The sequence below is a fragment of the Mandrillus leucophaeus genome, unplaced genomic scaffold (assembly GCF_000951045.1).
Source record: "Mandrillus leucophaeus isolate KB7577 unplaced genomic scaffold, Mleu.le_1.0 Scaffold154, whole genome shotgun sequence".
Classification (NCBI taxonomy): Eukaryota; Metazoa; Chordata; class Mammalia; order Primates; family Cercopithecidae; genus Mandrillus; species Mandrillus leucophaeus.
The window spans coordinates 1828787-1853993 of record NW_012101521.1 but is presented as its reverse complement, the minus strand read 5'-3'; the positions used below and the strand labels follow the sequence as shown (position 1 = coordinate 1853993).

Here is a 25207-nt window from a genome sequence, read left to right as displayed (position 1 = left end):
TGTGTGGGTTCACAGATTTACAGATAGAGAGCAGTTTGCCTCAGGATAAATCATGCCTTGGTCCTCACTCATACCTGATTTAAATGATATTTAGATGAGACTTTAGACGAGTCGATGGTGTTATGAGTTAAGACTTTGGAGGCTGTTGGAGTGCAGGAAACATATTTTGCGTGCAAGAAGGACATACATTTTGGGGGTGCCAGGCGTGCAATGCTATAGACAGCTGTGTCTCTCCAAAATTCATATGTTAAAGCTCTAACCCCCAATGTGACCGTAGTTGGAGATAAGACCATTAGCAGGAAATTAAAGCTAAATAAGGTCAAAAGCACTGGACCTCATTTGATAAGATTGTGGCTTTTTAAGAAGAGGAAGAGCTGCCTCTGCCTCTTTCTCTTCCTCTCCTCTCTTCCTTCCTGCCTTTTCCCTTCCCTCCACTGTGTGAAGACACAGCAAAAAGGTCATCTATAAGCCAGGAAGAGAGCTCTCACCAGGGACTGAATTGGCTGGTACCCTGATCTTGGACTTCTCAGTCTCTAGAACTTTTAGAAACAGATTTCTGTTGTTTAATCCATCTAGTCTGTGGTATTTTCTTTTGACAGGCTGAGCTAAGACAGGGAGGATGGTGGAACATCTGATGATGGCAGTGCCATCAAATCCATCTTGTCCCAAACATCCCTTGAAGGTCCCAGAACCATTCCAGAGTGGGATGTCCTGTCTTAGCATCCAAAGTATCCGTAGGTGTTACCCCAACCCAATCCCCAGAAACTGGAAACATTCCATTTGGTGCCGTCCTGAAGTGTCTGTAACAAAAATCCCACACACTTGAGTCTTTTTCATCGGTTTTATTAGCATCAATATATACAAAGTGGAAAATGACTTAATTTCATTATTCTAGCTTAGAAAGTTTGTTTTGCTTTTTATTCCGTTTGGCGATAAAATGGAAATGAAGATTTCCCAGGAGAAAGCCTACCTTTGGGGGTGCTGAACAACTCAAATAATATCTGACCTCAAATGACCCATCATGCCTAGTCAAGGACATAGGAAGGTCATGCCCTTTGGATTCACTCAAAGGGCATTTTTGCCTGAGGCCCATGCCTCAGCCTAAAGCTACCCACATATTTGCCAAATCACTACTTCTTACACAACCCTCTTGATTATGCAGACGCTTTGCTTCCTTCTGGGCTGTGTGGCAGTTTTCAAAGCTATCAGCCTGAGGTTCTATAGGCTCTCCAAGGGGTGAGCTTCAAAAGATCATAGTTAAAGCACATCTATGAAACTAAGTAAGAATGGCCATCAGGTAGCGATCAGAATACTTATGTTAGCTAAATAATTCTACAAAAAAAAAAAAAAAAAAAAAAGAGCAAAAAGCTGAGCTCCAAGCTAAAGGGGGTCAAGTGTGTGCATTTTTAAAGCACAGGGCGGTAGCTGACAGATACAGCTTATATGAATTAGCATGTAATACACGCCATCACATGCATTCTCTGAAGCTCACAATCTCTGTAAACGTATTTCCCCACTGTTTTGAAAACAAAGAGTGGCTTGTAGGAAGGCTCAGTCCATTCTCGAGTTTCTCAAGAGTGTATCCTATTCAAAAATATTTAATCCCAATGGGTTTTAATATTGATCTTATAAAAACAGACGTCTATGAACTGTAATGAGATGCCTTGCACATTTTTGGCACTAGTGTTTTTTTTACCTTTACGTATTACAAATACACATTCAGATATTTTGAAAAGAAAAATAGACACCAACCTGTCTTTTCAATCACACTGTACATCGCTGAACTCGTATGATCCGTCTCTAGGCTAAAACAAACTTTTAAAACATGGTTACAGGTGCGGTACTACTAAGACAGAACTGAGACACTGGTCTCCTGAAAAAAACAACAATGACAGCAACAACAACAAAAAAACAAAAAACCCAACGCCTTTTCTATCTTTCCAATAGCGAATAAGAACACCTGGGGTGTGGCCTGGCTAGTTTTGGGGATAGGGTTAGGATAAAGATTTATATTTTGTCAGTCTTTATAGAAGGCAAATGTTTAGTTTTCACATAACCATAATATGTTCTAAAATCAAATATTATTAATAGAGTCTTCACTCCAGGTGACCCAGGGTTAGGGTTAGAATAAGCATCCAATAAAATGGATTGGGTTCTGCCTTTTAAGGAAAGGTTACATTATTTTTGTTGTTATCTTTCTCCAAACACGACATTGTTCACTAATGGCCTGGAACACTTCTCTGGTTCTTGCATTAAATGGGGCTTTGGGTCCTGGAAAACAGCCTTTAGCTATTTCTTGCCATGGACCACACAAGCATGCCTTCAGGAGTATACATGCAAGATTCTTTTCTGGCAGAAGGAAAATATTCTGGTCTTAGACCCCAAGATTGAGGTCTGAGTTCCTGCTGGGAAGGAGAGTACATGTGTGCATAAAACCAGCTTTCCCTATCTTGCTTAAGATGTTTTCAATGTAACCACCAAAACATAGATTCCCCACCATTCTCCCTACGGCTGGAAAGATCTTTTCTTGTTTGAAAACCAGCAGACTTGAAACAATTCCAGAGAGAATGGGAGGGCATCAAAGAGAGTTCCAAATGCCACTGAGCCCGTGTGCCTGTCCAAGCCATTGACTGTCACCACCACGTCACCGGTCCCAGGGAGGTGAGTCTGCTTTACACATAGTATTTCTTCCATGCACCCGCACCCTCCACCTTCTCTTTATTCCTGTATTTAGAAAAGAATTTTCCAAAGAGTCACACATGCACCAGCTTCACTGGGTTGGGGGAAAACAGACCCTGATAAAATAGGAGGAATGCCCGTGTGATTAGATGTGGGGCTGTGGAATCCTTTCTGGATGAAATTCCTCTCTCTGTCTTCATTGATGTTCAGGTCAGACGATACAGGATTCCACTGGACGGTTTGCTGTGATTTAAAATCTCCTGCCCCTGTTCTCTGCAGCTCCTCAGTCAGCATTCACACCACCCTCCAACATTCAGACAGCTTCAGAGAATAGAAAAATAGTTTCTTCTCATAGGACCTCCCGCCCCCTGAAATACTTGATGGCAAGTATACTCTGAAGATGACACCTTTTAGAGAATCAGTGCACTTGACTCTGCTCTATTTTGAGAGCTGAGAGATATTCCAGAACCCCAGGAGAAAACAGAGCTCACCCCTGGATTTCCAAACATAGCACCTCCTTTTTCCCATCACAAATCCTTGTCACTGTATGAGTGGGGCCGCCGGTGCCTCCTAAGCCTGTGTGTTTATTATCACAGCTTGAGAGTGGCTTGCTGAACATGGTGATTGATTCTGGCACTCGTAGCATAAATTACGTGCTCTTTCATCGTTGAAAGAGTGTCAAAGAACAGAACATTTTATTAACCCACTTCCCTTACCCAACGATCCCCCTCACCCAATTCTTCATTGGAACTCTCAAATCTCTCATTTTTTCTCTGAAAAATTCCCTTTGGTCCTTTGTCACCTTTTTAGAAGGAAAACGTTTTCTTGTTTTGTCACTGTCCAGCAAGGCTAGAGTGGTAAAAGACAATGTTTATGTAACACCTTTGCTACCTTCAGAAGAACTGTGAGAGGGAGGGGATGTGGTAAAACCTTTCGGAAGCTGGTAGAATGGGAAGAGAGGACACAGAATTTGTTTTGGAGCGCAGTTCCCCAAATGGGTTTAAGTACCCATGCTAAATTCCAACCCAAACTAAGCCAACAAGAAATACCCTTTCCAACCTAATCTTGGGACTTAGATTTGTACTGAAAACACCATGGGCATGGTTCCCAAAGATGCATGCAATTCGATGCAGCCTTAGCATGGCATTGCTGATGGGAGAAACTCCATCTGTTGTTTTGTGTTTTTGCTGCCGCGATTTGCCACTTTGCAAGTCTTCCACCTGCCTTCAGAATTGAGGCTGTAACATGAATTTTGCTGAGGCCGCAAAACATCCAAACCCACACCTATTTCACTTTTAAATATAATAAATACAGGGAAGAAAACAGTAAACCTTCAATAAAGAGTCTAAAGAAAAGACAGTCGACATTCTGGGGTTTCAATCAAATGCCATATGGTCTCTGGATGAATGTCTCGAGGAGATTGTGGCTGAGTTCACAAGTCCCCTTCTCAGGTGTAGCTCTCTTTAGATAGAAACCTCATACTCTCTGGTTTCCTGCAAGAGAGAGAAGCACAGATTTGTCAAACCCTTGTGTGGTAGAGTGATATACATAGGGGGATGCAGTTCTTGGCACCTCTGTATGTCCATGCCCTTGGTCGTGACTTTGCAGTCCCCTCTCACTCTGACCCTGACTTGCTTTTGCCAATGGGTTATAAGGAAATGGGGTACAACAGCTGCTTGAAACATACTTGTATGTTTCTGCTCACATCCTGCCCATCTGTCATCACCATGAGCTAGGCTTTAGTCGCTGCAGGAAAATGAAAGACACACAAAGCAGAGCTGAGTCACCCAGCCATCAACCAGACAATGTCAGGATACCACCCAGCTAAAACGCTGACCCACAGACTGAAGAGCAAATGAATGCTTGTTGCATTAAGCCATTGAGTTTGGAGATGTTTGTTACTCAGCATTACTATAGCTCTTGGTCACTGATACACTCTACTAATAAGTATTCATAATGTCTAGTCTCTAAAATTCTTTATTTCAGTCTGACCTTTTCCCATGATTTCAAAGCAAGCTACATAGAATGCAAAACAACATATGCCCTGATCTACCATTGCCATATGAAATGACTACAACATGTGGGTAGTTGAATTTCTTCAATATTTATGGAGTGTGAGTAATGTATTCCAAGCCCCAGGGACAAGGAGCAAGGAGATAGAAGAAGTCACAGGCTCAGCCCTGGAAGTTGTCACTGTCACATACTTTAATGGAAGTCTCCAGCTCCTATTCAGCCAACACAGATGTGCAATCACATCTATGCTTCATGGTACATGGGAGTGTGGTGGGCAGGCCCAAGGTGGTCTCCATGATCCCCACCTCCTGGGGCTCATGCCTTTGTGTGGTCTCCTTCTTTTAAGGGTGGGTAGAGCCTGTGACTTGATTCTAACTAGGAGAATACACAGGTGCTAGGATGTCACTTCCATGTTTGCATGACACAGGCTTGTGACTTCTATCTTGCAAGATGACTCTCTCTCTCACGGTGACTTTGAAGAAGCCAGCTGCTATGTCATGAGACGCTCTATGGAGAGGCCCACATGGAAGAAACTGAGGGTGGCCCCTAGAAGACAGCTCAAAGAAATTGAGGCCCTCATTCTAACAACCTGCAAGGAACTGAATGCTGTCAACAACCATGTGAGTTTGGAAGTGGATCCTTCCCTGGTTGAGCCTCAGATGAGACTGCAGCCCAGTTGCTGCCTTGTTTGTAGCCTGTGAGTCATAAAGCAGGGGGTCCAGCTAAGCTGTGCCTGGCTTCCTGACTTATAGAAACTATGAGATAATAAATGTGTGTTGTTAATTTAGGCCCCTAAGTTTGCAGTAATATGGTTACACATCAATAGATAACTAACACAGGAGATCAGAGAAAGTGGAGGTGAAGGAAGGTTAGTGGGACAAGAAACAAGTCAGGTTTATTCCCCCCAAACATTGGGAGATGGCTGCACATCGTTACACAGTGAATTTGAAGGATGATGGTTTTGCAAAGTCATAACCAGCCTTTTGCTTCCTCGCATGTGCCCTGGACCTTTGCACATGCTCTCCCATCTGTCTGACATCCTCTTCAGCCCACCGTCCAAGCCCTAACCACTTCCCATGTCTCAGCTATACTCTCACTTTCTCAACGATGCCTTGCCCAACTCCAAGTGTCCCCATTATACATTCTCCTAGCAATTTTTTCATAGTCCTTAAAAAGTATTATTTGTTGTAATCAAAATATTCATGGACACATTGGATTGTTGGAGGTCCAAGGGAGGCAAGATAGCATCGCGATTAAGAGTGTCAGGTTGAATTTGCATCCTGGCTTCAGGCTGTGCATCCTGGCTGTGCGCCACCTTGGCCAAATTATTCTTTCCTCTCTCTGGACCTCAATATCCTCATCAATCAATTAGAGATAACTGTGGAATGTATTGCAGAGAGCTGCAAGGATTCAAGGAGATTATGCATTTAAAGTGCTCAGCACATGACATGTATTATTATTGATAATAGTAATTCACAAGATGGTAAACTCATTACTGGTGGAATCTGTGTCTGTTCGGGTTCATGACTATGTTCCTAGCACCTAACACAGGGTCTGACACTCAAATGTGTAGGGATGTTTCACATGCCTTTGAATAAAGGGTGGAGCCCAGTGGGATGTGTGGGAATGCTGTACATTGCCACCAGACCACTGGTGGTCTGCTGTCTGTGGGTCTTGGGTGCAGCCTCTTTTTTCTGTGGGTGTTCTGCTGACAGTAATCAGCCTCTTGGGCTCGTCCTCAGCACCAATCACTTGTAAAGAGAGCTGGGTTCTCCCAGCAGTTATCTCTTTAGGGCTCTTCGTGGGGATAAGACAGGACCACTGGCTGTGCGCAATAGGAAATGAAATGTTTTGTCTTATTGTTGGTGAATTCAGAGCAAAGAGGGAGGGAATTGGAAAGAGACGAGAGAGATCAACTCACCCCTGTCTCATAAATGGGGTTGTCAAACTCGGTTTCCACGGTGATCTGGCTGTAGGGGTGGGAGTACATCAGAGGCAGGCGGAGATTGGAATAGTAGCGACATCTAGGGGAGAGAAAGGAGACAGAAGTTACTTCTCCCCAGCTAGGAGACACATTACAATATTGAACGGGAACAGTTGGTGCCACTTCCTGAGCAGCGGCACCTCTGTGAATGACAACGAGGATGTGTGCAAACAGCCTTTCGCAGGCGAGAATCCTAGTGAGGTGAAAGCAGAAATCATAACTGCTCTCAACTTGCAACCCAGGCAGCGAGAACCAAAGCCTTGTGACCCCCTCTTACTAGGGAGGGGGTGGAGCTTAATTTGTTTTCTCCTGGAAGGTCACTCAGGTCCCTCTTGAATGCAAAGGGAAACAAGAACAAGGATGAGCATTTATTGAGCACCTACTGTATGCCATATTGCCTTAAATCAGCCTTCCTTGACCACCTATTTATTTATTTATTTGTTTTGAGACAGGGTCTTGCTCTGTCACCCAGGTTGTAGTGCAGTGGTGTCTCACTGCAACCTCTGCCTCCTGGGCTCAAGTGATTCTTCTACCTGCACGCACCACCACACTTGGCTAATTTTTTTTTTTTTTTTAAGAGACGAGATCTCACTATATTGCCCATTTCCCAAGCTGGTCTCAAACTCCTGGGCCCAAGCAATCCTCCAGCCTTGGCCTCCCAAAGCGCTGGGATTATGGGGATAAACCACTATGCCTGGCCCATGACCACCTATTTAAAGGTGATTTCTCTGTTACTCACCACACCTAACCATTTCCTTCATTGTGTTTATCTTAGTGTGTTATAATTTATTTGTGTACTTACTCTACCCTGCCCCCAGTAGACTGTGGGCTCCATAAGGGCAGGGACGATTTATGTTAGGCATGTTCCTGCCTCAGAACCTTTGCACATGCTGTTTCCCTGCATAAAACCCTCCTTTTTCACATATCTGCATAGGTTTCTTTTGTTTTTGAAATGGAGTCTTGCTCTGTTGCCCAGGCTGGAGTGCAGTGTCACGATCTCGGCTCACTGCAATCTCCTCCTCTGAGGTTCAAGTGATTCTTCTGCCTCAGCCTCCCAAGTAGCTGGGATTACAGGCGCCCACCACCATGCCCAGGCGAATTTTATGTTTTCTTTTTTTTAGTAGAGATGGGGTTCCATCATGTTGGCCAGGCTGGTCTCGAACTCCTGACCTCAAGTGATTCGCCTGCCTTGGCCTCCCAAAGTCCTGGGATTACAGGTGTCAGCCATCATGCCTGGCCTGCATAGGTTTCTCATGATCACTTTCAAGTCCTTGCTCAAATGTCATTTCTCAGTGGGGCCTCCTCTAGCTACATTATTTAAAAGTCAACCACCACTTCTATTCCAGAATGCTTGCCCCCTCCCAGCCTTCTCTTCCTGCACTTATCAGTTTTTAACACATATATTTGCTTACATACTTTGCTTACTATCTTTCCCTGTTAGAACTTGAACCCCAGGAGAGCAAATATTTCCTTCTATTTTTTTTTTTTTTCACAAATGATGTTTCTAGTACCCAAAAAACTGCCTGGCACCTAGTAGGTGCTCAACAACAGTGAATGTGAATGAATGAGTGGCTATTCTGGGACATGGTTTAATCTCTTCCTTCTGCATTCAATGCAAGTTTCTATGACCCCCAACACCTGGGACAGTGTCTGATATACAACAGATTGCCAATACGTATTTGTTGAATAAATGAGTGAATGCATGAGTGAGTGACGGAAGGAACGAATCAACATGTCTGGTAATATGTCATATCTACGTCCTCCACTAAACCATAACCTCCTTGAGGGCAGGAATAGTATTTGTCTTACTTGCTTGGAGGCTTCATAATCGCCCAGTGTAAATATTTATCCCACAGAATTGGGCTGAATCTGGGCATCTCTGCGATCACACAAATGCCACTATGCCCGAGCTACAGGTGGAGACCTTGAGGCTCAGAGAGATGAACCGCCCAGTCCCTCTGAGTGCTGGTGGCTGAGTGCTTGGCAGTCGTCTCCCCCATCAGCTCCCTACCTTGTGATGTAAATGTAGGCTCCTCCCAGCAGTAAGGAGATGATGAGGACCGGGATGAAGATAGCCAGGGCCATGTTCCCCCCTTCCAGCGACGTCTCTGCTGCCGCTTCTGCTACTGAACACAGGAGCCAGTGAGGTCCTCATTTCCCAGGTATCTGACTCCCATTGAGTGCCCACCTGCCCAGTTCTCCACCCTTTGGAGACGGCTTTCCAAGGTCTAAGGCTCTGTGAGGGCCTTAGACCTTGGAGGGCCATCTATAAAGACTAGAAGAAATGGTGCTGTTCCTTTGCAAGAGGTCCCAGACTCATCCTTGGGTGGGTTGGCCATAAGAGCTACAGAAAATCACACTGTTTGAAACCTGATCATACCATTCCCATTTTTGGGGGGCTACAGTTAAAATCTGGTTAAAGTCCAATTCACAGGAAGACTAGGAGAAAATCCCAAATTCAGTAACCGGGAAAGCAGATTTGCTGGACATTCCATGGAGTGGAGAAGAGAAACAGGAATGGGTCTGGACCCCAGATGCAGGAGTGGTGGGCGAATCTGGGTTTGTGTGTGTCGTTGAGTTGAACAGTGCTGGTGGTTTCTCACCCGCAAGGTTTCTAAGGGATTCTCAGACTTGGTGCTCACCTGTGGAGCGGGGAGCTTGTTGCATGCAGACTGGCGGGCCCCTCCTGGACCTTTTGAGTCCCACTCTCCAGTCCAGGAGTGGGCTCTGAGCATTGGGGACAGCTCTCCGCCCTGCACACCCCAGTGACACCCCAACTCTGAAGGCCCGGTGTTGATTCCCAGAGGCTACCCTTGCACATTCCCTAGCTGCCCTCTCAACCTCCCATTATTTGTGGCAATTGCAAGAACTAGAACAGCTGCTGCAGGAGCCTGGGGCAGAGGGCTGCTTTCCCAGCATAGCTTGAAGGCGGATCCTCCATCCCTTCTAGAAACTTGGCCTCCAGGTTTCCTCTGCCATTCTCTACGGTCACATCTAATAGAGCTTGGCTGTACACCAATCTATAACCCATTAACCACCACTTTAATGGGGTCTGAAAAATCAATCCTAATACCCACAATAAATGCATGAGCACAAAACGTTACGATGGCTCTCATAAGCTCCGAGCAACCCCAGCCCTTTGAGACGTTCTCATGGTTCACTGGTCGGCAAAAGGCAGAAAAAGGATACTCTGAATGGAAACTAACACGAAGTGCCCTCTATTTTCCAAGTGGAGTGTCTAATTCATGCCCCTTCACTTATATTTGAGCCCTGGTTCCACCCTCTTGGATTCAAGTGTTGTCTGTTACAAGGAACAGCCACTAGTGACATGTAATTTACATAGCCCCAGATTCTAAGTGAACTCATTATTGTCAGAAGGCTAAAGATGGCTCCAGGACTAATCAAAACTGCTTGATTGGGTAAAAACACTTTTTTTAAAAAACAGAAACAATATATTACAGTATATATTTTAAAATATATATACTATAATATACTGTATTTGTATGTACATGTATATACAGTAATATATTACAGTATATATTTTACATCACAGCCCCGGTGAGTGGTTTTGTACTGAATTCAATAGCGGTGACATAGAACGCTGGACATTTCACACACGGGAGGGGTTGGAAAGGGAAGGAACCACAAAATGAAAACAAAACTGAAATAAAATCCTGGATAGATTTTAACATCTGCTCCTCATGAATAAGTCTCAGTTGGGAATTTCTAATAAAAGGAGAGCTGAAGTAAGGCGACATGGGAGAAGGGGTGGGTATGTTGAGGGGAAAAAAGACTCAAGGAAAAATGGACCATTGAATGTTTCCAGGGCAAACTCTTCTCTCTGGAAACCAGGAGGACTCTCAGCATGGAAGGTGACACGTCACCAGATTTAGCTCCCTTTCTAGAATGGCATCATGAAAAGTTTTACAATAGGGTTATGCCTTTCTCAGGCTCATGGGCTCTGAGCTTTCCTTGTCTCGTTGCTGTTACCATGTAGAGAACAGCTGTCAAATCCCTTTCAGGTTGCTCGTAGGATCCTGACTTGCAAATCCCATAATTTTTTCCCCTTACAATATTATTTTAAAATTATCTTTGGCAGTGTGAAGGTAGAATTTATTTATTTTTTTAAGTGTCTAAATAAAGATATTCAAAGACCTGCCCTTGTTTTGTGTGCTATTAGTTTGATTTATTAAACTTTTTTTTTTTTTCATTCTGGAACTCACCTTCTAAAGCATGTTCAAAACTGTCTTGATTAACTGAAAGAGAAATCAGGAAGCATTGGTCAATGTAAAGTGAATTCACTTCATTTGCATGAAATGAGGCCAAAAAATTAGATGCAAAAGCCCATGCCATGCTTTGGTGAAGTTAGTGTTATGTTTTGACTTGTCTTGGGCCACTATAATCAGTGAACGTGCCTGGGGACTCTTCACTTCCTAAGTTCCCAAGAGAAGATGAGATAGATAAGACCCAACGTCAACAACAGTGATAGTGAATAATTACTGAACACTCACCGCGTGTCCAAAATTGTGCCAAGAACTCTATATACATTTGCTCATTTAACCCTCATGACAATCTTGTTAGGTCAATGCTATTATCATCCCCATTTTACAGATGAGCAAACAGAGGTTCAGAGAAGTGAAGCGACTTCTCTGACATCACACAGCTTCTCAGTGATGGAGGCAGGATTTCTATCTGGGTTGCTCAAGCTCTGTGGTTTCTGCTCTCAATCATGTGGTTAGGGTCTTTTCATCATTTTCACGTGGGGCAAAGCACGAATGGATTGCGAGGCCCAAGACCTTTATACAAAATCCAGCCAGAGATGGAACTGTTCTCTTGTTTTGAAGACTATCTATGTACACCTCTCTAATTTCATTCTTATTCCTTTTTATTTGATGAGGCTTTGTATTCCATGTGAAACTATTTTTTTTTTTTTTTTTTGAGAAGGAATCTCGCTCTGTCGCCCAGGCTGGAGTGCAGTGGCGCACGGTCTCTGCTGACTGCAGAAACGATTTTTAATCATTTATATTTTCTGTAAAACTTCTCTGGAGGTTCAAGATGATGGGGACTGGCACCCCATCTTTGTCATCAGTCATGGTGGTAGCTGAGCACAAAAAAATACCAACAAGGATGGACGTTTATTACAGGAATGCAAAACCCCAGCGTGAAGGACTTCGATGAAAAAATTGCAGCATTAGGGGATAGGAGAGAGTGGCCACCAAAGGCTTAGCTATACTCATGTCTCCAATCCCAAGACATCCTAATCCATGCCTTGGTTAAAGTCACTCTCTGGTTTACGCCATCATCACACCATGACAACAAAACCAGCTGAAAAGCTAGCTGGCTAACTAAGTGCACACATCTCTGCAGCTTTGGCATCAAGAAAATGGAAAGATTGAAGCAGATGGTCCCGCCCCAAGATGTGAGTCGCACCGTGGTTGAGTGGGAGTGCGTGAATGTCCATGGAATCCTAGAACCGGGAGGAGGCATTGAATCTTGTGTCCCTTGGAGCCCCGTGCTCATGGACCGCAGGGGGCATGTTAAATGCAGATTCCTGGGCCATTCCTGGGACTTGCCAGGGCAGTATTCTCAGGGGTGGACCTCTGCAGGTCTCACCAATGCCCCAGCTGTGCTGATGCATCCAGTGGGCTCACTGGCTCCTCTTTAGAAACTCTGATCTGGGCTCCCCCAGTTAGTTCACAAAAAGGGAAACCAAGGTCAGAGAGGGAAGGAGGCTCACTCAAGGTCACACAGGTGGTCCACAGCAGAACCGGGATGGAGCCTGGGGGCCCCATGTCCCAGTCAGGTGGCCTCACATTGGCATTGAGTTGCTTCCCCTCCTGCAGACCACAATGTCATGCATCCCAGTTTCTTTTTCCAAAGAGGAAGTGATTTATCATTTGCGTACAGAGTTGGTGGTGGGACGCATCTCAGGAGTGGAAATGGGGAGGGAAGAAAGGTGCAGGGGTCTCCCGAGAGCCTTTCCTGCTAGCAATTCCATCACAGCTGTGGGAGAAAGCAGTAAGCTGGTGCACCTTGCGGGGCTTCCAGGGATGCTAGCCCATAGAAAAGAGAGGTTTCAGGGATCACCTGCAAAATGGAGCCTCTTTTTAGCTTTCCTGGTTTTTTCCTTTTTTTTGGTCATTTGTGTATATTCTTTTTTTTTTTTTTTTTTTTTACAGAATCTTGCTCTGTCACCCAGACTGGAGTGCAGTGGTGCGATCTCGGCTCACTGCAACCTCAGCCTCCCGGTTTCAAGCAATTCTCCTACTTCAGCCTCCAAGTAGCTGGGATTACAGGTGCACACTACCATGCCCCGCTACATTTGTGTATATTCTGATGGTAGTTTTATTTTCCTATCAGTTTGGCAGCATGTAAAAAACATTGAAAACATACAGTGCTGGTGAGGATGTGGAGAAATGGACATTATTACACGTTGTTGGTGAGCGTGGATTGCTCCAATTGCGGGCAACGATTTGGTGACATCCAGGACAACTCCATATCCACAGGCCTTTGCCCACACCATCAATCCTGCTTTGAGGAACCTGCCCTGCAGGATGAAAAGTGCCAGCATCCAAGGATTCATGGGCAAGAATGTTTTTACAAAACAAAACAAACAAAAAACTGGAAGAGAACTGATGTCTCCATCAACAGAGGAAGGGCTGAATGCACTGGGGAACAGGCAAAGTGTGGAATGATGGGTGGCAATTAAAAAAAATAACATGGTGCTACATTTGTAATAAGTAAAACACAGAGTACAGCATGATATGGAACCCCCTCCCTTTTTTTTCTTTTGATACAGGGTCTTGCTCCCTCTCCCAGGCTGGAGTGCAGTGGTGCAGTCATGGCTCACTGCAGCCTCAACCTCCTGGGCTCAAGCAATACTCCTGCCTCAGCTTCCCAAGTAGTTGGGACTGCAGGAGTGTGTCACCATGCCCGGCTAATTTTTTTGATTTTTTTGTAGAGATGAGGTCCCACTATTTTGCCTAGGCTGGTCTCAAACTCCCAGGCTCAAGTGATCTTCCCACCTTGGCTCCCGAAGTACTGGGATTACAGGTGTAAGCCACCACACCCAGGTTTTTTTTTTTTTTTTTTTCTATAAAGCAAAAATAAACATCCCTCTCTCTTTCCAAGTATATCTACGTGTACAAGCCTAGGGAAAGGTGTGACACTGGAAATTCAAGTGATCATCACTGGCTTCCGCAGAAGAAAGAAAGGGATGGAGGAGAGAGGAAAACTCTGCTCCTTCCATTTGAAACTCTGATTTCTTCTACTTGTTCCATGAGATACCTTCGCAATTAATCCAAGAAGAATTTAAAAAGCCACGTGGCAGACACAAACACGTTGTCCAGGCCAAAGTGGCCCTTTTCATGGTTTTTTCTTATTTGAGTTTGTTTTTTTTTTTTTTTTGAGACGGAGTCTCTCTCTGTGGCCCAGGCTGGAGTGCAGTGGCTGGATCTCAGCTCACTGCAAGCTCCGCCTCCCGGGTACACGCCATTCTCCTGCCTCAGCCTCCTAAGTAGCTGGGACTACAGGAACCCTCCACCACACCCGGCTAATTTTTTTTATGTTTAGTAGAGACAGGTTTCACTGTGTTAGCCAGGATGGTCTCCAACTCCTGACCTAGGGATCCGCCCGCCTCCGCCTCCCAAAGTGCTGGGATTACAGGCGTGAGCCACCGCGCCCGGCCAAGGTTCATTAAGAAACAAATCCTGCTGTTTTCTCCCCTGCAGAAAACTCCTCAACAACGTCAAATTAACTTCAATTAATGTCCATATGACAGTTACAGGGTTTACAGGCAATCTTTACTCAGGAACTTCCCAATACTTAAGCTCTACAAAGCAGGTTTCCTGTACTATCAAAAATAAATTTAGGCCTGGCTAACGCGGTGAAACCCTGTCTCTACTAAGAATACAAAAAATTAGCCGGGCGTGGTGGCGGGTGCCTCTAGTCCCAGATACTCGGGAGGCTGAGGCAGGAGAATGGTGTGAACCCGGGAGCAGAGGTTGCAGGGAGCCGAGATCGCGCCACTGCACTCCAGCCTGGGCGACAGAGGGAGACTCCGTCTCGGGGGGGGAAAAAAAAAAAAGAAGAAGAAGAAAAAAATAACTGCTTATATAAGTCATTGTCATTCATGTGATGAGCCCCTGCTTGATACCCGGTAAGATTAAATTGCATCCCTTATGCTAGTGTTTCGCATACTTGGCTGATGACACAATTCACCTATGCGGTTAAACTGGTCCCTGGGTCCTGCTTCAGACCCAGTGAATCAGAATCTCAGTGGAAAGGGCTCAGGACTCCGTTTACGTTTGCTCTAAATGTTTGGAAATCATGGCCTTAAATGGTTCTCAAATTCAAAGTGCATTTGAGAGCTTGTTAAAATGTTTATTCCAGGCCCGCCTCTCAATGATTTTGGCTTGGGAGATCTGGGGTAGATTTGGGAATGTGTAAACACACCTAGGTTTCCATGCTGTGGTGATTGGCTGGTTGGGGGTCTTTCTTAGTAGCCCTGAAGGTGGGAAATTTACAGTCATGAGATGCGAGTTCAAGTCCTAGCTTTGTCTTGTACTAGCTGCATGACTTTGGGAAAGTCACTTAACTTCTCTGAGCTTCTCCTTCTACATCTGTAAAACAGGTAAGATGACTCACCTATTTTAGTGGTCATAAGACTTAAATGAGGTGATTCAGGGGTTTTTTTGTTTTTTTTTTTCTTTTAGGTAGATAAAATTCACATAACATAAAATTAACCATTTTAAAGTGTTAACAATTCAGGGGCATTTAGCACATTCACAGTGTTGCACAACCATGACCTCTGTCTAGTTCCAAAACATGTTCATCATCTCCAAAACAAGCCCCATACTCATTAAGCAGTCCCTAGACAACCACGACTCTGCTTTCTGTCTCTATGGATTTACCCATGCTGGATGTTTCCTATAAACAGAATCTTAAAACATGTGACCTTTTGTGTCTGGCTTCCTTCACTTAACATAATGGCTTTGAGGTTCATCCGTGCTGTGGCATGTGTCAATATTTCATTCCTTTTTTTCTGGCTGAATAATATTCCCTTTTTTCTGCCACACTTTTGTTTATCCATTCATCAGTTGAGGGGCATTTGGGTTGTTTCTATCTTGTGGCTCTCGTGAATAGTGCTGCTATAAACATTCATAGACAGTGTTTGTTTGAACACCTGTTTTCACTTCTTTTGGAAATATACCTCAGAGTGGACAAACTAGCTGGGAACGTAGTTTTAAGTCTCAGAGCTGGGGTTCATGAATAAGGCATTTGGGGACCCACTGGAGTTATGGGTTCCCAAGTAGAGGCATAAAACTTCACGCTTCTGTTCCTTCTGGAGGGCAAATTCAGTGCCTTTTGCCTGATTCTCAAAGGGGCATTAATGCAATAAAGGTTAAGATCCACTGGCCTAAAACACTGAACGTATTTCCGTTACTATGACTGACTGTGCACTTCAAAGATCCAGATAAACGAATCCAAATTTTACTCAGTGTGTTACAACTTAATTTTAGTGATGAGTGTTCAATGGATTCTAAGATGCAATTTTCTCACTTCACCATCTGGGAGGTCGGGGCGAGGCTTAAAGCAATAGTGTGTAATAATAACTGCCACCAGGTGGCGCTCATGATTCGCCGTGTGCACAAACGTGGGGGCGTAAGATTATCAGGGTTTGCAGAATGCCAGGCAGCACCCTGGGAGATCACCCCGTAGGCAGTGGGAGAACACTCCTAACCCATGGGAACTAATTGGTTGTGAGAAGGCGGTGCAAGAGGTGGGAAATAATTAAGCAGTGTTCTCTAAGCAGGGGTCAAAGGCAGGCAGAGGTTGGACGTGGTAATCACAGTACTTTGGGAGGCCGAGGTGGGAGGATCGCTTGAGGCCAGGAGTAGAGACCAGCCTGGGCAACATAGCGAGATCCCCATCTCTACAAAAATAAAAAAATTTAGCTGGGCATGGTGGCGTGCACTTGTGATTCCAGCCGCACGGGAGGCTGAAGTGGGAGGATTGCTTGAGCCCAGGAGATTGAAGCTGCAGTGAGTCATGATCACGCCACTGCATTCCAGCCTGTGCAACAGAGCAAGACCCTGTCTCCAAACAAACAAACAAACAAAAACAAACAAACAACAAATAAACAAAAACCAGGCTGGTTCACAGGGCAGGGACTAGGCCAAGGCGAGGCGTCTAGGGCGAGAAGTGTACGGAGACTCTTTTTTAAAGGCTGTTCTATGGGACACTTGGTCACCTCCTTACATTTTTCGCCTCAGGCACCTCTCTTGCCTCAACCTCGTCCCAGCCCTGCCTCAATGTAACTGCAAGCCCCTTGTATCAAAGACTTTAGTTCGTTATGGACATTCCTACTGAATTCTGCATCCTTGATGCTTTAATGGGACAGGAGCAATATATATATGTACTCATGTGTATGTATATGTATGCATACACATGTATGTATGTAAATGTATATATATTTTAGTACAGAATGACATTCAACTAGAGCAATATTGAGTGGAGGTTAATGTTGAAGACCTGGAGTAAAAAATGATTCTACAGCTGGGTGTGGTGGCTCATACCTGCAATCCCAGCTACTCAGAGGCAGAGGAGGGAGGATTGCTGAGGTCAGGAGTTCTAGGCCAGCCTGGGCAACATAGCAAGACCCTGTCTCTACAAAAAAATTTAGTAATAATTTAGAAAATCAGAAGTGCCAGACTTTGAAGGTGGGGAACTTTTAAATACACTGGAACCAGTTTATTTTGCTTGTATTTTGTTTGTTTGTTTGAGACAGAGTCTTGGTCTATTACCCAGGCTGGAGTGCAGTAGCGTGATCACAGCTCATTGCAACCTCTGTCTCCTGGGCTCAAGTGATCCTCCCACCTTAGCCTCCCAAGTAGCTGGGACTACAGGCACATGTCACTATGTCAGGTTAATTTTTGTATTATTATTATTTTTTTTTTTTGTAGAAATGGTTTCACCATGCTACCCCAGGCTGGTCTCGAACTCCTGGGCTCAAGCAATCCTCCCACCTCCGCTTCCCAAAATGCTGGGATTACAGGTGTGAGCCACTGCGCCTAGGCTGCTTATATTTTCATTTCTACATTTTCATAATTGTGATATATGATAAAAAGCTTAACGCTTAAAGACCTATTTATTTATTTATTTATTTTTATTTTTAGATAGAATCTCACTGTGTCATTACAAGCTGGAGTGCAGTGGCGTGATATCAGTTCACTGCAACCTCTGCCGCCCGGGTTCAAGTGATTCTCCTGCCTCAGCCTCCCGAGTAGCTGGAACTTCAGGCGTGTACCACTATGCCAGGCTAATTTTTAAAAATTTTTAGTAGAGATGGGGTTTCACCATGTTGGCCAGGCTGGTCTTGAACTCCTGACCTCAAGTGATCTGCCTGCCTCGGCCTCCCAAAGTGTTGGGATTACAGGCGTGAGCCACTGTGCCTGGCCAAAAGCTCCTTTAGTAAGTAAAAATAAAAATTCTAAGCCAGGAGAAGACATTGTGTCATAGTGTAATTGGCGACATTTTTTTTTCTTTTTTAGTGGTGACATCTTAGATATAATGAAGTACAGTAGCTCAGCTTTTTATTATTTTAAAATTTAATTTAATTTTTTTGAGATAGAGTCTTGCTATGTCCAGGCTGGAGTGTAATGGCATGATCAAGGCTCAGAGCAACCTTGACCTCCTAGGCTCAGGTGATCCTCCCATCTCAGCCTCCCGAGTAGCTGGGACTACAGGTGTGTGCCCAACTACTTTTTTTTTTTTTTTTTTTTTAATAGAGATGGGGGTCTCACTATGTTCCCTAGGCTGGTCTCGAACTCCTAGTCCAACTTTTTAGAGCAAGTTCAGAACTCCTGTGAGCCAATCCTGACATCTCCAGGGCCCGTGGACCCTGTGTGGTGAGTAGGTTTCTTTACCTTTACACACGGGCAGGGGCCCGTTCCAGTGGGATGGCTGTCCCAGGATGCAGCGGATGGTCACTTCGCCCATGAGCTCAAAACCTTCGTAGCACATGAAAGTGAGGGACTCTCCTGGCAGGTAGAGTCGCTTGTACAGGATTTGGTATCCATTTTCAGGCAGCCCTGGGTTGTCACATGCCAGGGACTCCTCCGCTGAAATGCAAGCCAGAAGGAGCTCTGATGAGATGATGTAAATCTTTGGGGAGTCCTGCTCAGAATCTGTGTGATCTAGCTTTGGTCAGCCTCTCCAGCATCCTCTGTCTGCATCCCCACCTCGTGTCAGACTGTTTTCTATTTCTCAAACTCTCCTTTCTGTCTTCCACCTCTGGGCACAGTTTACATGTGGGCAAGGCAGAATGAAGTTGGCTGTGGAATCAAGGTTAAAATACGAGTTCTGTTACTTATTAGCTGTGCGATCGCCAGCAAGTGGCATAACCTTTCTGATCCTTAGTTTCCTCATTAGCGTAATGATGATCAAAGTATTATCTGTCTTACAGGAATTTGGAGGACTAAAATAGATAAAGAAAGAAATGCGTAAGATGTTTTTGGCCTGTCATAGGTGCTTAGTAAATGATGGACGGTGGGGGTGTTTAATTATGAAATCTTCTCCTTGCTTTTCACCTGACACCTAACCTGCGCATCCATCATGACTAGGTCTTGTCTTTCAACACTCAGTCTTCATTTCTCCTTCTCCAGGAAGCCTTCCTTGATGCCTCCTACCATCAACTGAGTCGTCAGTCTTCTTAGTTTTTCCAGCACTGCATGCACTGTATTGTACTGAATTATTTATCTGTTTCTCTCACTGGAGATGAGCCTGTTAGAGCAAGCTTGAAGCTCAGGGCCTGGGATTTAGAAGGAATGCAATAAAAGGCCCCAACTATTAAAAATAAGCCCACACTGCCATCTGGTGACCATTCTCTTCAGCTGCAGACACAAAGCCCCCGGTAGCCTAAGACACCCAGGCTGGAGTGCAGTGGTGCAACCCCGGCTCACTGCAGTGTCAACCTCCCAGGGTCAAGCAATTCCCCTGCTTAAGCCTTCTGAGTAGCTGGGACTAAGGGCGTGTCCGGCCACACTTGACTTTTTTTTTTTTTTTTTTTTTTGGTACAGACAGTGCCTTGCTATGTCTCCCAAGCTGGTCTCAAACTCCTGGGCTCAAGCAACCCTCCTGCCTCAGCCACCCAAGATGCTGGAATCACAGTATTTATTGGAGAGTTGAACCTACAGGTTTAACCCATTTCAGGCCCCAGGTGAAATCTAGTCCTTTTTCAGCACCTGGATGGAATGGACAGCTAGCAAATTGCTTCACACACAGGACTACACATCCTAAAACATTATAAACTTTATTATTTAAAAAATTTTAAATTGTGGTAAAATCCACACAACATAAAACTGACCATCTTAACCATTTTAAGTGTACGGTCCAGTAGGTTAGTGTACTTTTACATTCTTGGGCAACTTATATCCAGAACTCTTTTCATCTTGCGAATCTTACACTCTATATGCATTAAACAACTTATCCCTAGCCCCTGGTATCCCCCATTCTACTTTCTGTCTCTATGAAGTTGACAGCTCTAGCTATCGCGTGTAAGTGTAATCAAATGGTATTTGCCTTCTGTGACTGGCTTCTTTCACTTAGCGTAATGTCCTCAAAGTTCATCTAGGTTGTAAGATGTGTCAAAAATTTTCTTCCTTTTCAAGGCTGACTAATACTCCATTGTAGGCAGGTGCCACATTTTGTTTTTTGTTCATCCATCGATGGACACTTGGGTAGCTTCCCCTTTTGGCTACTCTGACCAATACTGCTATAAACATGGGTGCACATGTTAAGCTATGCCCAGATTTCTGACCCACAGAAACTGTCAGATAATAAACATGTGTTGTTTGAAGCATCTTATTTTGCAAGATGAATCTCAAGCATCCCTTCAAGACCCAGATTGCTACCCAAAGGCAGGTGGGAACTCTGTCTTATCACCATCACAACTTCAGAATCTTTTCTGGCACCTCTTTCCCAGGCTTAAAACTCATATTATGCTCATACCCAGTACAATGCCTGGTTCACAGAAAGCATTCCTTTGTTTACTCAAATAATGTTTATTGAGCAATTACTACGTGCCAACAACATAAGTAGTACTGAGGACACAGAGGTGAATAAAATAGATATAATCCCTGGTCCTATGGTACTTGTGGTTCAAGGCACACAGTACAATACAGGTCCCAGCTAGAACCCTTTTCTCTGTGAACATGACTTACATCTGGGCTCTACTTAGCTTGAGCAATGTCAACTAAAACAATAGTTACCGAGCTTTCACAAATTAGGAGATTTCAAATAATAACTTAGATTTCTGGATTCTTCTGAAACATTAGAAGATTGGGCAATACTGGGTTCACATAGTTACATGGCAATGACTGGCTGGAGTTGAGAACTGGCTTTTCCTGTTAGACCAGGAATATTCTTTACTTTGGCCCCAATCTCTGCCATTCCCTATTGCCTGGCCTTGTAGGCATTTAAATGTATCACTTTTCCCATGAAAAGATGAATGAATCAATTGATGAGTATGTTTGAGTCACAGTAATCACCACACATGAAGAATCGGGGCTTTGATCTCCTCCAGTGGGTGGACGGGTAGGAATCTGGCTTCTAGTCTTGAGGTTGAAGGGTTTTCCTTTATACGTCGATAGCAGTCTTCACTGGGACTTATGAACTGTTTCCTTCCCACCCTTGAAATCTAGCCTAGAAGTAGCCTGTGGAAAGAGACTTTCCAGGTCCCTGTGCAGCTGGAGTTGCATCTTGGATGACACCATAGATAGCTCTGGCGGGCACCCTTGCATTTATTCAGAAAATATCTCATGAGTGCTTACTTCACGCCCAGCAATGCGTCCAGCAATGGGGTAAGGAGGTGAATCTGGCACCATTCCTGCCCTCTAACGCTCATGGTCTGCATGCTCTAAGGGGCCAAGCAAATGTGTAAATGGACAATGTAATTAAAAATGGCAGGTGCCATAGAAGAGAGAAACTCTGAAGACCCTGGCTGGCTGGAGAAGACCGCTAACGCAGTCAAGGCTGTTGGAATAGTTGAGCGAGAGAGGCAGAGATGCTGAATGTACTTCCCTTTCCACAAGATTCCCAGAGATGAGGCAATAAGTGATTCAGCTGACACTTGGCCAAGGCTAATCCTTCCACTAATTGAAGGTCATTTGTATACTTGAAGTTTACCCCCTGGCATTCCAGAGCAGGATGGATATGCAGCCAATGCTTCTGTGTCTGAGCCCAGAGTCAAATCACAAAGCCTTGCTTAAATCAATCATGGGGCTCCCTCCAAGGCAGCACTCTATTATGTGTTTATGGACGAGACCTAAAAGGGCTGGCAAGGGATCATTAACCCTGCAGAGCGTGCCTTGGGGATGTTCTGTAGGAAGGGAGAGTTTTATTTTTATTTTCACAGCCTGTGCTTTGTTGTATTTTTTTTTTTTTTAATGCAGGGTGGGTCTGCATTATTTTACAATAAACATAGATGGTATAATGAATGTTTTATAATGTACATTATAATATTTATAATGTACATTATAAACCCAGTGCCATTCATGTTCTAATGATTCCTCTGAAAATATCCTTAGGAAGTCTTTGGTCCTCAACCCAGCTGAGCTCGCTGCTGCATCCTTGGCAACCTGGTACAGGATAGGAGCCCAATAAATGTTTCTTGAAAGACCTCACATCATTTCATTTAAAGGCAAATTGCAGAGTAGAAGCGCCTGGGCTCAAGTGTCCAAGGGCTCAGGATTCAGATCCTAGTTGTACGTCTGTGAGCACAACTGACCTCTCTGAGCCTCAGTTTCCTCATCTTGAAAATGGGCTATCTCATGGTGTTGTTATGAGAATTAAATAAGCTTATGCACATGAGATGGGCAGCATATAGTGAGCACCCAATACACACTGATTATTTTTATGACTTTTATAACTCTTGTCATATTTTCATACCAATTGTACTGTTGTTTACTTAATACGTATATATACACATATACGTGTGTGTGTATATATATATATGGAGAGAGAGAGAGAAAGAGAGAGATGGAGTCTCACTCTGTCACTCAAGATGTAGTGCAGTGGCATGATCTCAGCTCACTGCAACCTCAGCCTTCTGGGTCCAAGCGATTTTCCTGCCTCTGCCTCCTGAGTAGCTGGGACTACAGTTATGTGCCACCACGCCTAGCTAATTTTTTTTTTTTTTTTTGTATTTTTAGTAGAGACGGGGTTCCACCATTTTGGCCAGGCTGGTCTCGAACTCCTGACCTCAAGTGATCCATCCACCGCAGCCTCCCAAAGTGCTGGGATTACAGGCGTGAGCCACCACACCTGTCCTCTTTAATATATTTTTGTAAATTTCTATTGACTTGTTTTTCTATTTAGATTGCACTATATAATTTAGCCTCACTCTAAATAATAATAGTCTTATAATCAGAGGCTTCACATGTCAGTTTTAATTTTTCTAATTTTCTAAGCCAAATGACTCACAAAAAGTTCATCTGGACACTGTTTAAAGCCGCATGGGTACTCCCGTAATGTATCTAATACTCCTACTCCTCGGGAAATGCAGCCCGGTGCACTACACTTCATAGTTTTTGAACTCCTAGAGTCCAGAATACACTCTCCGGTTTTTTTGTTTTTTTTGTTTTCTTTTTAGACTGTAGACTCTGTTCCTCCAACATTCCATCCGTGTGCTAGGAGCTGGGTGTGAAGTAGTGAATTAGAGAATCATGGTTTCTGTTCTCCCAGAACTCAGTCGAGTGGGGAACAGAGAGCAGTTATCGGGTCATTGCAACCCAGTGTGATCTCAGTTGTGCTGGAGAAAGCGCAGAGGAGAAGCCTCACTTTCCCTCCCCCTGGTGGGGGAGGCTTTTTCTTGCTGACATTGGTGGCTCCCTTCAGAGAACACAAATCCCTATTGTGTTACCTGCAGTGCAGCAAAATGACCAGCAGGTGGCAGTGGCAACACAAAAGAATTCCCCCAAGAACCTTTCCCTGGAAATTGTCTTTGATAAATTAACAGATTAATTAATACAACACACATTTATTGGACACCTTCTGTGTGCCAGGCATTGTATGCGCCGGGCATACAATGATGAGCAAGGTGAACATGGTCCCTGCTTTCAAGTAACTTAACACTAAATCAATCCTCTATGTATTCCACAAGTATCTCCTGGTACCAAATCTGTGCTAAATACTGTCCTCGGCCTGGGGAGGTAGAAGGTGGATAAAGTATAAATCATTAGACCTGGATTTGTAAAGGAGGATATTGACAGCTGACCTAGGAGCGGGAACCCCAGGCTAAGTGCTAGAGTGGCCTTGGGTTATCCTGTGCCCTGGCTCTGCCCCCTATGATATTTTAATTTAATTAGTCACTCAGAGTATTCTTTTTAAAACTCTCCAGGCGATTTTAAAGTTTGGCAAGGGCTCAGAACCACTGCTTTGGTGTCCTGGCATGGTTAACATATGAACTCATCATTTAATTGATTTCCAAAATATTTGCACAACCATTCTGTATTAGATGATTTGCATATATTATTTCTAATCCTCCCGCAAAGTCCTTGAAGGTAATAACAATCATGACCAAAACAGCCAACATTTGCAATATTGACTGAGTGCATTCTCTGAGCCCGATTCCATTCGGAGTGTTTTATATCTATGAACTCATTCAGTTATCACAACAACCCTAAGACACAGATGTTATATCTTCATTCCTAATTCATTTTATTTTTATTTTTGAGACAGGGTCTCACTCTTTCACCCAGGCTGGAGTGCAGTGGCATGAACACAGCTCATTTCAGCCTTGACCTCCCTCTCAAGTGATCCTCCCACCTTAGCCTCCCGAGTAGCTGGGACCACTGGTGTGCACCACCATGCCTGGCTAATTTAAATTTTTTTTATGAAGACAGGGTCCTGAGGACCCTGAGGTTACCCAGGCTGGTCTTGAACTCCTGGCCTCAAGTGATCCTCCTGTCTCGTTCTTTCAAGGTGCTGAGATTACAGGCGTGAGCCATCATGCCTAGTCATCATCCCCATTTTATATCCAAGGCAAATGGAGCACAGAACTGTTGGGTAACAAGTCAAAGGTCACAGGCTAATTAGTGGTATAAATAAGATTCAAATCCAGGTGGTCCAAATCTGGTCTTAACCACTGCACCATGCAACCATTTTACAGATGAGAAAACTGAGGCTCAGGTGGAACTCACTGGTGAAAATTCCCCTCAAGCAGGAAGTGGCTGAGCTGCGAATTGAGCTGAGGATTCTCTAGCTTTCAAGTCAGCCTGATTCGATTTTGACCCAGTCCTCAGTAAGAGTTTGAAAACAAGGCCAGGCGCGGTGGCTTAAGCCTGTAATCCCGGCACTTTGGGAGGCCGAGACGGGCAGATCACGAGGTTAGGAGATCGAGACCATCTTGGCTAACACGGTGAAACCCCGTCTCTACTAAAAAATACAAAAAACTAGCCGGGTGAGGTGGCGGGCGCCTGTAGTCCTAGCTACTCGGGAGGCTGAGGCAGGAGAATGGCTAAACCCGGGAGG

The 25207-nt window shown here is 44.4% G+C and overlaps 1 protein-coding gene across 1 annotated transcript in view; it reads right to left on the bottom strand.

The window, feature by feature from the left end:
* Positions 1 to 827: 827 nt before the first annotated feature.
* Positions 828 to 25207, bottom strand: part of SEZ6L (seizure related 6 homolog (mouse)-like) — a 95584-nt gene continuing 71204 nt past the window's right edge. The window contains exons 12-16 of the mRNA XM_011975344.1: positions 18604 to 18798; positions 10900 to 10932; positions 8688 to 8799; positions 6614 to 6716; positions 828 to 4172 (exon numbers count right to left, since the gene is read on the bottom strand). Of these exons, the coding sequence (XP_011830734.1) occupies positions 4143 to 4172; positions 6614 to 6716; positions 8688 to 8799; positions 10900 to 10932; positions 18604 to 18798 (473 nt within the window). The 3' untranslated portion in view covers positions 828 to 4142. The remainder of the gene's footprint in view (positions 4173 to 6613; positions 6717 to 8687; positions 8800 to 10899; positions 10933 to 18603; positions 18799 to 25207) is intronic.